This window comes from Coffea arabica, chromosome 11e (assembly GCF_036785885.1).
Source record: "Coffea arabica cultivar ET-39 chromosome 11e, Coffea Arabica ET-39 HiFi, whole genome shotgun sequence".
NCBI classification, from domain to species: Eukaryota; Viridiplantae; Streptophyta; class Magnoliopsida; order Gentianales; family Rubiaceae; genus Coffea; species Coffea arabica.
This window is the reverse complement of record NC_092331.1, coordinates 18,343,177-18,358,351: the sequence shown is the minus strand read 5'-3', so window position 1 is coordinate 18,358,351 and position 15,175 is coordinate 18,343,177. Positions and strand designations below refer to the sequence as shown.

The 15,175-nt window shown below is 34.9% G+C and overlaps 1 protein-coding gene across 1 annotated transcript; it reads right to left on the bottom strand.

The window, feature by feature from the left end:
* Positions 1-1,161: 1,161 nt before the first annotated feature.
* On the bottom strand, positions 1,162-9,940 carry LOC113719089 (pectinesterase). The gene is made up of 2 exons (XM_027244114.2): positions 8,797-9,940; positions 1,162-2,085 (listed from the first exon to the last, which is right to left on the bottom strand). The coding sequence occupies exons 1-2, from the start codon at positions 9,860-9,862 to the stop codon at positions 1,385-1,387; spliced, it is 1,767 nt and encodes a 588-aa protein (XP_027099915.1). The 5' UTR covers positions 9,863-9,940; the 3' UTR covers positions 1,162-1,384.
* Between the last annotated feature and the right edge of the window lie 5,235 nt (positions 9,941-15,175).

The following is a 15,175-nucleotide window of genomic DNA, read 5'->3' as shown; positions in this document are numbered from 1 at the left end:
ATCCTTTCATCCTCATTATTAATGTGTGGCTTTACTTATTTTTGGTCAATTGAACTGTTCAACTTGATGCATCTATGAACTTGGTGGCTTGAGTTGTATTCTCACTGGGCAATTAGCTCACCCCGTTCCTTTTGTTTTCCTTACAGGATTATGACTCTTTTGGAATGAATTTTGATAAATGGTTGCCGAATGAACTAGATGAATGTCTCTTTTGTATTGTATATAAAATGGGACCCTAAATGTATCATTAGGGCCGTTTTCACTTTTGTTTTGGCAAACCACATATGTAGTGACTTTTGTATCACTTTTAAATGCCATTTTGGCTTGTAAATGCTAAATGTTATGTTGTATATGTATTTCGATGTTTGGTTAGGTTCGGACGGGTCGGTTACTATTCATGGCCGACTCCGGATTTTGTTTCTTTTATTTTGGGTTTTTGCTCTTTTGCCTTGTTTTCACGCGTTATAAGTTCCGGAACGTGATAGATCGCTCTATACTGCACCGTTAGTCCTGGCGAGAGCTGGGCAGGCAGTCCGCTAACCTCTTTGGTTCGCCTTAGGGGAAGGTGGGGCTGTCACAATATACATGTCAAATGTGTACGTTAATTAAAGTCCCATGCAGTATATTTAAAACTCAAAATGCGTGGCAACTTGCAATGTGCCCGATCACTTGGATGTACAAAGTCCAATAAACCCGGTAGCTTTTGCTTTAGAAACTCGATTGTGGATGACTGCTTTCTGTTAAAGGCCGTGTAAAATCAACTAGCTATAGGGCTCTTTTGCTCAGCGTATGACAATTTCAACCTTTAGATGATATATAATTGAACGTTTTGGGCACTCGAAAATGTAGTAACTGGCCAATGCTTTCCATAGCAATCCCAATAGCAAAAGATAAAGTGGAAAAAAGTTTAAAAAGGAAAAAAGGTGTTTGTTTGGGTTCAGCGTGGTTCTGTTGTCTTATTTAATTGTGTAAACGATGCCTTAAGATTGAGTAAGTAATGTTTCAGACATTTCGAGGCTTTCACCTTAAATTGATGTGCCAACCCATGGGCGATCTTCCAGCATTGCTGGTACCTGCTACAAGGCTCGCTAGCAGATAAATATTTCAGTTTCAGGTTACTACCAAAATTCAATCATATATAAAAATTTGCAACAGAGAGCGAAACCGATAATGTGAGCATATGTTCTCACTTATTGATTCCCCAGTTTACTAAAACAATAGGATCAATTTCTCCAGAACTGCATGCTTGGAACGGTGAAGGGTTGTTTTGTGGTTTTTTTTTTCTTGGGTGGGGTGGGGGGGGGGGGGGGCGAGGAGGGTGTGCGTGGAGGGGACCCTAGCTAGCTGAAGAATCTAACTGGAGAGTATTACAATGACAACCAATTCAGGAGGGTGTCAAATTGGGATAAAATGGGATTCCAGTATTAGGCAGCCATGCAGTTCCCTGGATGAAATTCCCAACCGTAAACTGACTGGCAACGGTGGTATTGGTGATGACCCTGTAACCAGGCCATTTTACTCTGGCAGTGGTGTTTGAACCGGGTCCTCTATTCTTATACTCCCCATAGAAAAGGGTTGACAATGCAAAACTACCGTTCCACGGCAACCATCCAGCAGGGTCTATCAAGCTTTCCATGTTTGACAGAAGGTAAACAGTTCTTGAATATTCTTTCCACGGACGACCAAGATAGCTTCTAAATGAGGATAGGACGGGAAGCAAATCTGCCGCTGCAGCAACTTTGCAGTTCAAGATCGAAATCCCAGTATTTTGGTTAGGATCCTCTCTTCCTTGGGCAGTGAATAAGTTTTGCTGGTTTGGGTTTGGTCTCCGGGCATAAAGGTTGCAAAGTTGGAACACAACAGCGGCATTCCCGAAGATGAAGTCGACTGTACCATACACATCGCATTCCCTATAAAATTGTCGAAGGGAATGCACGTAGAGCGTGTCCTGGTAGCCGATGAAGCTGCATTGGTAGAATGCTGAGAGATCTGAGCCACTCCTCAGGGCCACTGCTTGGTGTTGGCTAGGTCCAGCGTAGTTTTCAATGGTGATCCCTCTGGCAATGAATCCATCTCCCACCACAGCTGCAAATTTTCAGATAAGCAGATCAGTGAATTGTTCGGTAAAATTGCTGATGAGACCTTGGCTTGATAATGTGGACTAGTTCACAAGGTGGAAGTCCCAGATGTCTCCAAATTTAACATAAGGGAAGTTAAGGGACATGGACATCGAGGAGGCGAACATCTATAGTACACGCACAACCTTTGGCCACTGTTTGATCTGTAGGTCACTGTATATCTCCTGAACTCATTCCAATATGAGATTCCCAGAGCTTGAGTTGGAGTTGCCTCAAGAAAAGAACAAATACTCTTCGAGTTACTTAATTCAAGAGGATCCCAACATGAGAAGTCTAAGTAAATGGGATATCCACGTGCAACTAAGGGCGGGGACTGCTGTCATAATTAAGTTGGTTTTCCCACTAAGGCAAAAAATTTAGGATTTGCATGGATTATGTTTTTACAAGTATATATTAAAAACTTTCACAGAAGATATATATTGGAAATATTCTTACAACTTAAAATTTGATTGGTATATTTTTGAGATTTTTTTCTTCCCTACCACAACCATCTATCGCCCTCTCTCCACCCCCTCCCAAGCCACCACCAGCAAGCAATGCCGCTGCTTAAGATAGATGATAGAGTTGGTAGCGGGGAAGGAGGAGAGGAGAGATAATAGTAGTAGTGGGTGGAGAGAGAAAGAGGTGGTAGAATTTTTATTTTTTATTTTAGATTATATTTGAAGTGCTTTTTGAAGTGTGCTACTATAACATATTATTGTATGTGAAAAACTCCTAATTTAAACAGACTCTCAAACCTCAAGTCTAAGGTTCTATTGAAGCCACTGATACGTGGAAGATAAATCATTGTTAGATCTCTTTTATAAAATTCTATGTATAATTTCTGATGAACAAGGTAAAAAGTTTGTAATTGATGTGGAAAGGTTACACCCTCCTACTTCAAGATGGGAACTATAGAAACAAGGTTGTATGTTTTCAATGAAGACATGGACATTAATGGCACCGTAACAATGGAAGGTGCATTAGAAAAAGTTACAAAATACTTGTGCGACCTAAAATTTAGTAAAGTGGTGAAAGAGAAAGTAAGGAAGGTGGAAGACAAATTATTAAAAAAATAAAAGAGAAAGAAAACAATAGCATTATTATGATTACAAGATTATGACACATTTGTGCCTCATATTTTAAATCATTATCTTGTGATAAGACAACATTACTATGCTTTTTTAAAAGCATATATCATGATGGTTAACCTAATGGTCAGGGGATGGATTTTAGAAATCTCCATTGAATTCTGTGTCTCACAATTGGAAGTGGAAACAGAAATGAGAGACATAGAACCCAAAAAAAAAAGCCAAGAAAACAAGGGAGGCTAGACTAGCTCCAAGAAACTATCCGGGTTTGACGCTCATGAGATTCTACTAGACGCATTTTGCGACAAATCGGCCCTACTTCTGCAGTTCTACTTTAAACACATTTTGAAAATTAAGAAAATTGACATTTGAAATTTGAAAATACCCTCAGAGTATCTGAGGGTCCATGTTTGAAGCACACAGAACCCCAGATCCAGCTCTTTAGGCTAGAGTGACTGGCGCCGGTAATCCTCGGAGATGCCACAAAAGGATGCCCAAACAAGAAAATAAGAAAGCATAAAAGGGCCCCTTCCTACAACAACTATAGCTCGTTTGTCGAAAGAGAAATTGAGAGAAAAGGAAGCGTTTGGTAGAGAAAGTGTGTGTGTGTGTGTGTTTTTTCTTTTTTTGTTAAATGAAGAAAGAAAGAAAACAAAAAAGTGGATGATTTGGGATGATTGTAACTTAAAATTTCTCTCCAAAGTTGGAGAGCAGATGGAGAGAAACATCAACTAACACTGGAAAAAGATGTGCAAATACTTATTCAAGGCTAAGGACAAAATTTAATAGACGAAAGTCACAATATTTCTTTTTTAATATCTAAACTCCCAAACAGGAGAGGAGAAAAGTCTTTCCAACTTCTCCACCCCTCTTCCCCCCCCCCCCCCACCAAAAAACCTAACTTACCATTTCTTTTCTTTACTTTCTAACTCCTAATGAAAAGACTGCAGAGTCTAATACTATCTCATATGATCTTCAGAAGGAATCGAACCAATGTTTCTATGCCACTTCAAGGTGAGTTAAAAATTGAACTGATAGAATTCGTTAAACGATATAACAACTCTACCCAGTTCAAATCTTACGTTTCATTTTTGTCACCACAAATCAAGAGTGACGCAACAAGTAACTCCTCAAAAAAGTACACTATTTTCCTTCCCGTTAAAAAACAGAATCATTTGTTTGATGTAGGGATGTCAAGCGGGTTTTTTGAGTCGGGTTTCAATAAGGTCAAACTTGACTTACAAGTTATATGAATTTTTAGGTTTGGGCTCATTTTAAAATGATTCAAATTCAACTCGCATTATTATATGAGTTTCGGATTTAAATCGACTTTGGCCCAAACTCATAATTAAATGGGTAATATACCAAAAAACTCCCTATAATTTGTCAAATGTATAATTTAACTCCCTCTAATTTGAAAACCACACTATAATTTCCTATGGTTTCAATTCAATTGAAATTGAACAGAAAGCATTTAATCTAACGGTTTTATGTGAAATGTCAATATTGCCCTTATATAAATGAACTCCTTATAATTTGTTGAATGTTCAATTTAACTTCCTTTAGTTTAAAAAACTGCACTATAACTCCTTGTGGTTTTGACTAAGTTGAAAATTGAACGGAAAGCACTTCATGTATAGCAAGGGCAATATTGATATTTCACATACAATCGTTAAATTGGATGTTTTCTGTCTAATTTTTAATTTAGTCGAAACTACAGGGAGTTATAGTGTAGGTTTCCGAACCAGAGTGAGTTAAATTGAACATTTGACAAACCACAGGGAGTTTTTTGTATTTTATCCTAATTAAATACATAATTATATATAATATATTTTATAATTATGAATTAATATAAATTTACATATAAATTATTAACATTTTATATCATAACATGTACTAATATTCAAGGCATACACTAATGTGTGTGCAACTAATAAAAATATTTGTGAAATTTTTGAGTATATTTATTGAAATCATTTTCAAAAAAATTGGTACATATGTAAATTTTCACTAAAATAAAAGTTATACAAAGTAGTTATTTGGTAGTTATTCATAACCATAATTGATAGTTGCTAATTAAAATTAAGATTTACTAAATGAGTTGAAAAATAGAACATGAAAATATACGTAGTACTTGGTAAAAAATCATATTGGTAGAAAGTAGTTATCAAAGATAGATATATTTTGATTTATACCAAAAGTTCCTTCATCATTAAGGGTAGTTTAGGGAGTATATAATAAAGTAACATTTTTATTTACCACAAACCCCCTCCTCTCCCTTTATGAATAGATATTGTTATATATGTTTTACATATATAACAATATACTCATATATGTGTTAGACTTTAATCGGATTTGATCCTAGTATAATTTAAACTTGACTCATATTTAGTTGAAACCTAATATTTAAATCCAAACTCTATTGATCCAACTAAAGTTGAGGTTCAATGAACATTTTTGCGCCTAACAGGCAGAGCTCGAACTGGCCGACTCCATTGACAGTTATGGTTTGATGTGCATGATTGCATGGTCCCATGGCTTTTACTGAACGACTTTTCCTTTTGGTACACCAAATAAGGAATGAATAAAATTTGGGCGGGCATGGTTAATGCAAATTTTTATGGTTTTTATTCTTAGTACAATGCTTTTTATTTTGTGGGATTCTTAGTATAATGTTTATTTTAATGTTTTGGTAGTCATGGTAATCAAAGTGGTACGGGTCGATGATGTAATATTTATATGATACATTTTTGGTTCTATTAAAACTGTCATATTTTCTATTTCTATTTTGATCTATCCTAAAATTATTATTGTTGTTTACCTTGAATGATAAATATTATCTTGTCTACTTTTCACATTTGCCCTTCAACATGTTGAGAAAAGCTTGTGAGACCCATAGTGCCATGCTTAACTTTTTTACAAAGAATTTTGAAGAAAGTGGACGTGACATTATTGGCATCCAAGAGAACAATTTGAGAGTCACTGCAAGACTTGACCCCACAGCCCACATGTTTCTTTTCTTATTTCCACCAATGAAGCTACAGCCAACGCGGAGGGATAGTATCAGAAAGCTCGGTGGAGGTCTCTGTTAATATCACCCAACACTTTTAAAGTTTTAAAAATATCACTTACTTCTTTTAATAATTATAAAAAAAATATATTAACTTTTACTTAATACATAATTCACATATTAAATAAATAAATAAATTTTAAAAAAATTAAAAAAAAAAGAAACAAAAATCACTTTTTTTTCTTTCCCTTTTTTCCAACATTCTCTCTTACTCATTTTTTTGAATGACTACGCAATTTTTTATTTATAAATTATATTTAATTGAAGTTTATTTATTTTTACTATTTGTGATTGTGATAGAGTAGGATGTGATTTATTTGTCCATTTTGAGTTGATTTTTGTAATGATTAGTAGTACAACTTAAAGGCTTGGACTAGAGGTTGATAAGAAGTTGGGAAAAAATATAAGTTTCATAAGAAGTCAATCTTAAAGACATAAAATTAAATTAGTGCTAGTGTATTTATTTAGAAATATCTTTTTATTTTTCAAATTTATATTTTTATGAAGCATGACTTTGTGACGTGGTGATACTATTAGAGATGGCTTTTTAGGTGGTGATTTTTGGAGTAAATAAAGTATTTTAGGAGTATTTTTATTTAACAAAATAAGAAAAAGAGTAGTTTAGGGTTTTCAAAATTTTGTTATACAAATAAGAAAAGTAAGGAAGGTAAATGATAATTTTAAAATCTAAGAGGTCCTAGATGATAAAACAAGTGCTTTCCAATATTTTAAAAGAAATCTCAAGGGAGGTTCCAATACTGTCCCAAAAGGAAACTAAAACAAAATAAGTGCTTTCCATACTACTGTTGAAAAAAAAAGCACAACCTCCAAAGTGTGAGAAAAAAATTTGGGACGGAAGAAATAATAACACAAGTACAAAAATTTAAGGTGGAAACATATCCATTAAAAAAAAAAGAAGTCATCAAATCTTTTTTATCCGTAAAAAACAGCAATAATCAATTGGTTTTACCATTGAAATTGCATTTTGCAATAAAGCTCTCACGCTTTTCAAAGCTAAGAGTCTGGTTGTCAGTAATCTTGTCAGAAGAATTAGTATATAATTCAACATGACCGTTTGACAATTAAAGCTCCCAGCATAATACTCTCTCCGTTCTAAATTGTTCATCACATTTTGCATTTTCAACTTTTTAAAAATAATAGTTTGACGGTAATATTAGTAGATTTATTTGCAAAGTTGTCCTCAAAATTTTGAATTTTGAATTTAAATTTAGTAAATATATACATATATATATAAAGTTATGAATAATATTGAAAAAAGAGTTTAAGAATAACTTTGATTTTAATAAAATAATAAATATTTTAAAACATATCAAAATAAAATATGTAACACTTTCAGTGAAACAGTAAGAAATAAGTATGCGAAATTAATGACTAGTGGGAGAAGGTCCTGCGAGGACAGAGGTGCATGTGCATTTAGGATTTATTCAGCAATTCGATGCAAAATGCAGTGTCGATGGAGCAATTATTCATTTCCCCCAAGCCACGTACTCTACTGGACCAGTGGAGTAATATGTTATGTGGCAGCATTACTTAATTGGAGACCAACAATCGGTCGACGCCGACACTATGCTTGGGGAACGGAGACTTGTAGATAGTAACAATTATTACACAAAACATATGATGAGAGTTTGTGTGTGGTTTGGATGGAGTATTATTTAAATTACTCCCTTCGTCCCATTTGATAGTCCTGTATTCCTTTTTCATCCATCCCAAATTATAGTTCACTTTTCAATTGAAAAATATAGTTATATTTTAATTTTCCTAAAATACCCTTATTCAATGTAAGGAGTTGTTACTATAAACCTACACCATTTAACGAGAGTTGATTCTTTTTTTATCATCAATTCAAGTTCCCATAAAATTATACCATATTTAATATGAGAGTATTTTAGAAAAATAACAATTTAAATTTACTTTTCTAACAAAGTTAACTACTTTTTCTTAAACTGTGTGAAAAAGAAATAAGACTATCAAAGTGGGACGGAGGGAGTAATTATTATAATATTTTTGTGATATGATATATATATAAAATAAAAATAATTTAAAATATAAATAATAAATTGAAAAGATACGTTATTTATAACTCAAGAAAAAATAATATTTAGACAAAAAATGCCATATGGAAATATCAAAAAAATTTTAGTATCCAAACACGCTCCTATACAAACGAAAATGCCATATGCGTTAGGAATTAGTGAGTATGGACAGTATTAGCAGTGTGTATAGTATTTTTCACGTACGGTGTGCTTGGATCAAAAATTATTTTATAAAAATTTATCTATTTACGTCTCAAACATATTTTTTTATTTTATATATATTACATTTAAAAAATATATATTATAATATTTTTTTTTCAAAAAATTATCTCAAATAATCTCTTTTCCAATCCAATCGCATACTAAAGAATTAACCATCTTTCTACTCCTACAACAGACATGAACAAGAAAAGAAAAAGAAATAAATAAAAAGAGACGGAGAAGATGGGAGTTGTAATTACCGACTGTGGAAGAGCGGAACGTAGTCCATCCTGCCCCCACGCTCCGGTTGCCCTTTATCACTGTCTTTCCGATGCCATCTCCCATAAACATGATCATTGTCTTCCTCCTTTCCACCTCAATGTACTCGAAGTAGGCCCCGGCCTTTATGTAAATCACGAATCTGGTGGTGCTAGAGTTTGGAGCCGCCTGTAACGCGTCATTGATGGTGGTGAAGTTGCCGCTGCCGTCCTTGGCCACTGTCAGATTGACTTTAGTTTGGTTCAGGGGCGCCTGTAGCAATGCCCTGTCCTTCTTCTTCAACCAAGTCGGGAACCCATCTCCACTCTTCACCGGCGTCCCAAACTCTCCCTCCTCCTCCGGGAACACTGCACCTGCCGCTGCTTGCTGCTTCTTGACTCTCTTGAGCATGGCTAGCGAATTGCTGACATGGTGGGAAATCTTGCGAAGCCTTCCCTCGATGAATTTCCGGATGTACTTCCTCCCCGAGAAAGCGAAACCATCTAGACATGTGTCCTGATTGGTCATTGCGGCGCTGAAGAGGGTCTGCAGGTCCATGTAGTGCTGGAGAGCAGATTTGTTGGAGGACAGATCGGAGATGGTGGCCTTCAGCTGAGCAAAGGTGTCGTCCAGGAGCTGCAGGCAGTCTTCCAGAGCTCGACGGTCCAGCGGGTCCAGATTCTGTAACTTTCTGCGAATGCGGGTGCAATTTTGTTTGGAGTCCCTGACCTCGAACACGGTGGAGTTAACCATGCCTGAAATGATCTCCGGGAGCGTCCTCTGGCGAAGATCCGGGAATGTGGCCAGAGTGGAGACGCAGAGGTCTGGGTAGAAGGTGCCCTGGCATGTTGAGTGAGCAATTTGAAGGTGTTGGTGGACGTGAATACTACTTTTACTGGTGGTGGTGGTGCTACTACTAGTAGTAGTAGTAGTAGTATGTGAAGGTGATGGATGTTGTAGCACTGCGTTGGTGTTTGTGACAAGGGAGAAGAGGGCCAGCAGAGCGGCTAAAGTGAGCTGGAGTAGCTTTGTCTTGTTTTTGATGCCGCCCATTTTGAGTGGTGGCATTCCGCAGCTAAGCTGGTTAGCAGGTTAGAGTTTTGAGTGTCGGCGGTGTTTGAGAATCTGTGAGTGTGAGTAGGCTCACCAAATCCGTTGGGAGGATATATAGATTAGAATATTAGATGTTGTTGTTTTGTATTTTAAAACTCAGCTCGGACCGTCCGGTCGAACCAATTGAACCGTTGATCAGGTGATTGTCCGAGTCCAGTTATGCTTCAAATCCAGTAGGGCTAACAAATCGCTTCATTTAGTGAAAGCCAGTTGATTGGGAGGGTCCAACAAGTGAACCGTCAAATCGGAACAATTTTTTTTAAACCAGTCCGGTTCATTCAATTGGTAAAAAATTTTTTAAAAAAAAGTAAAAGTAAAAAAAAATCCTACAAACTAATTAGACAGCCGCAACTTATATTCGATTCAAGTCAAAATCAAGACTCCAATCATCTTCCTTTCTTTCATTTCTTATTTTTCACCTAATTTTCTTCAATTTTTTCTCTTCCTAATTATCCCTCTCTTCATCATCTCATCATTAATCTCTCAAATTCCTTCAATAAAGTTTAATTTTGTGCCTAAACTGTATGTGTAGGTTTGATTTCCTAATCTATGATTTTTTTTTGTTTTACTTTGTAATTTACTAATTTTCTAAAGTAAGATTCTTATTTTTTTGGTGTCAAGCTTGTCATATTGATATAATTATAGCTCTTTTTTTCTTGCTTTTCTTTTATTTTGCTATGTATCTTCGTTTGTCTTTTAGTTTATTTTATTATAAACTTATTAGCAAAAGGACTATACTTATGATCATGTGTCTAAACCTTTATAGTGGGATGTGAAAATTGCAGATATGATAAAATTAGTAATATATAATTTATTTTTATTTAAATATGACGACACTGGCCAAAAACAGTCAGTCAAATATTTGAACTAGTGACCCGTGACCCAGTAACTTTTCCGATTCAATGAACGATCTTGGCTTTAAAACCTTGGTAGATACGATATAAATATGTTGAAGTGTGATGGAAAAAAATTTAAAATGACTAATTTTAAATCCCTCAAATAGAGGAAGCTGTAACTTGTGAGGCCCCGCATCTTGTTTTCCTCTTTGACTGTGTGGGAAATGTATTGTACTCTTCTTGAGTTTTGATAATTTCCTATCATCAATTTGACACTCAAGGTACATATTTAGAATAAATTATATTCTTACAACTTAAGGTACATATTTGTGGAGAGAAACAATTAAAACGTTTGCTAAATAAATTAACCATAATTTCGAATTAAAAAACAACTAACTTGCTATATAAAAAGGGAATCGATACTAGGTGCACCTCTTCTATTAATGTACTTGATAGATAAAAGGAGTCATATATGATGTACGTGATAAATAGAAGGATTTAGACATGAAAAATAATTAAGTTATTTAAAAACTAAATTAATCATAATTTGATTATGTTAAAAAGGGCTCCAATAGTAGACTAACTTTTTAATGTACTTGATGATTAAAAGGAATTGGGTATGAGGAAACTTCGATTCTGTTGTTTCTTTTTACTACCATAGTGATAATAAGAATCTTAAGGTAAGAAAAAAATATTTATTTTGTTATATTTGAAAGTTGTTACTTTTTGGTTGTAGATGATGAAACTTTTTTGTTAATCATGTGTAATAATGGCCCCATAATTGAAATAAAAAGTTAGATTGAATCGTTAAATGAACTATTATTATAGATGAGGGAAACTTTTGGAATTAAATGAACTTCTCACACCTAAAATTATTTTTATTATTGCTTTTTTTAATTGGAATAAATTATTACAAAGATGTAGGTTTCAACGAAGGTTATTCATATTTTCAAAACCATAGGGAATGACAACAAAGTTGTAGAAACTTGAAGAGAGGTTTTTGAAATTGTCCAATTGAATAACAGATTCACAATTGATGCAAAGCAGCTACAATTTATACATGCTTCACGCTTGTATTAATTGGAGTTGGTAGAACCAGGTTTTGCATCAGTTCGTTGGTTAAAATGTTATACAAGAAGCCCGTGTCTATACTCTAAGAGTTCATATTGTCATTCTTCCCTGCTCCCCCCCCCCCCCCCCCCCCCCCAAATACATCCCAACAAAAAAAAAAAAAAACAAAGGCAACTTTCAATTTTTGTTTTTGATATTCTATTCTATTATAAGTAGGAGTCTTGAAGAAGAGAATGATGGGGGAAGGAGGGGAAGACGAATCCTGCTACTGTTTTTGTGGTGTGTCTGTCTACTGCTGCTACTTTATGACGGAATTGATGTTGGCAGGATTCGAACTTGACCAACACCCTTGGAAGAAAGTTTAGAGTTATTTGTATCCTTTACGATCCATTACAAAATGTATCAGAAGGTATAACATATGATTCGTTTGATACTCACTCAAATCCTTTAGTGTCGATCTTGGTATTTATTCTATGATGAAAATTTTGCTAATATAACAAAATGTATGTTTTCCACCATTACATACTCTTAATTTCAATTGCTTGACTATTTAACCACTACGGATTATGCTAACCTGAAACCGGATAGCTAACCACCGACAATAATATTTCTTAGTACCTATTTGGTATATAGTGCACTGTCAAATCAATCCATTTCTTTCCAGGAATGCATATGTAAAGTCCCAAATGCATGCTGAAAACAATTATAACAGGTCCCAAATGCATGCTGAAAAGTTGGGTTATCCTGCCACAAACGACACAAGTACACTTGCCGCGTCTGGATACTGGACCAGCAATTGACAATATCATATGGGCGAAATACCAAGTAACTCCTTGTAATTGAGCAAGTGTACAAGCTAACATTTGCTTGCAAGTGCTTGTAGATGGAAGGCTTACACTTGAGTAAACCCCTTTTTAAAAGATCTAAATGGCTCAAATTGTATCACATCATGTCATTAAGTGGTATCCCACAAGTTGGATCATTAAATTTTTAAAAATTGGATCTATTTAATTTTTGACATAAACGAAACCTGCACATTAGCCCCTTAAGGTTTTGATTCAACTGACACTATTGTAGTTTTTTTTTCCCATTGATTTCCAGATTGCAATGCTGATCCTTTCTTTGTCTAATTTCTTGATATTTTTGTGATTATCGATAGGATTGATTGCCTATCTTTACTGTTAAATAAAATTTTGGATCGGGGCCACCAAATGAATTGAAAGAAACCAAATAGAAAGCCGAAGAAAAAGGATAGCTGCATTGATGATCGGTCATTGTTAATTAAATTCATGCCAAAGGTAGCATGCCTGCAAGGGTATCGACTGATCAAATCAAATCCAGACTGTCAATCATGCTTTTTCATATGACTAGTACAGTAGATTAATATTGCAATAATTGCTACATTACATGAAGTTTATGATAGGGTCCATAAAAAAAAATAGCTTTTAGTATCACATTACATGAAGTTTATGATAAGTTAAAAGGGGACAATCCCACAACACATATGACAGTAATAAAGAATTAGCTTTTAGTATCACATTGATGAAATAGATCTGCTGTAGGACGTCTTCCAAAAAAAAAAAAAAAGCATCTGCCGTAGGACAGAGGACAAGATGAAAAAGGACAGAGAGAAAGGAGGTTTGGAAACCTCTGGCTCTAGTCCCCACTATCAGATTAAGCAAAGACATGACATGCTTATCGTACAATTAAAAGTCAAATAGCAGTCGCAGATTTCTTGTGTTATGGTGGTTTTGTTTGCTGAGTTGAGAATCAAAGAACACTTGTTTAATACGCAATGGACAACACATTATATTGTACCTCTGCAAGTGTCGGTGCTCTGCAGCCCAAGTACCCGAAGTGAAGTCCCCCCATCCCTTCCATTTCGGGGGCTGCTGGAATAGTTTACTGGGAACAGTATCTAAGGTGATTCACAAGTACTTTAATGAGACAAATACATATATCCAAGATAATGCTAGGAAATGCAAGCATAAATTCATTCGGTTGATAATAACGAGTCACATTCTCAGAAAAGGTCATGTATTTAAATCTTGTCGTCAATGTAAGAGAGTATAATCTAAGAGGGGGTGAATTATATTATACAAAAACAAACAAATTATAATTTTAACTAGCCAAATTTATTTAACTGCTCACACATTTAAGCAAACAAAATTAGTAGTGAAGATAGAAAAGATAAGACAATTTAATCCACACAATCAAGTAGTAAAAGAAAGCGATAAAAGTAAAGAGAATTGTAAACTAAATAAACTCCCAAATTTCTTCTAAATTTGAAGTTAATTCTGTTTGTAGTTTCTTCAATTAATGGTGAAGCAAATCACTTTATACATAAGAAGGTTCATTGAACAAATCCCCCAAATAGTTCTTCAAGTATTTTACTAATTCACGTTTGGTCCTTCATCTTAAAAATGGGACAGAATGGTCCTCCAACAAATTTTTTTTGGGCCAATTGGACCCTATGCAATTGAACAGCCAAGAGAATTCAAATTTCACCACCACTTTTGTCCAACTATTTCTTGGCAGCTCCGCCACATAGAGATCAATTTGGTTCAAAAAATTTTATTCGAAGACAATTTTGCCCTATTTTGAAGAAGGAGGATCAAATGTGGATTAATAAATTAGTTGAAGAACTATTTGGGGAAGTTGCTCGGGTTCACTCTTTATTTATTCTAAGCACTATTTAGTTGAGTCAAAGAATTTCACAACTTCTCTCTAGTCAACACTCACTATACAATAATTGAATGCTCACCAACCAACTAAGAAGTATCTTTTCTTTACAACTTCACAAAGAGTACAAGAGAATAAAGGAGAGTATCCTTATACTATCTAAGATTGAGTTTTGGTCAAAGAGAGAGTTGAATTTCAATCGCATAGCCTGGGACTTTTTGGGAATGTTAAATATTATATAGTGTTTTACAAGCTGAAGGTACAAGTGAGGGAAGCATGTGGTTGGGTATATTAACTGAAATGGCCTCGTTTATAGACATTTAAAACTTTAATTTTTTGAAGCATGTGCGTATTTATGGTATGTGCAATTAATCTGGAACCGTTTGTTGCTTTTGGTACAACTCATATAAGTCTGTGGGTTCATGTAATTATTGAAATGGCCTTTAGACAACATAAGTGTGGCTTTTGAGCCACAGATAACCATTTGAGACTATCGCTTTGTCTGAAATGAGCTTGTGTTTGAAACCTTGCTCACCTATCACCGTTGTTAAAGCTCAGGTGTGAAATCCACTATTTAGCTGTCATTTATGCTTGAATTTAACGGCCATAAACATGAGTTTATTAATGACTCAATGTCTGGCCTTTGGGATTGGGCCAGTTTCCCCCCTTTTAGCTTCGG

Coding starts and splice junctions, on each gene's coding strand:
- LOC113719089 (XM_027244114.2), bottom strand. CDS start 9,862: ATGCCACCACTCAAAATGGGCGGCATCAAAAACAAGACAAAGCTACTC. Junction 2,086..8,796: donor GTTCCGCTCTTCCACAGTCG/GTAATTACAACT, acceptor GAAAATTTGCAG/CTGTGGTGGGAGATGGATTC.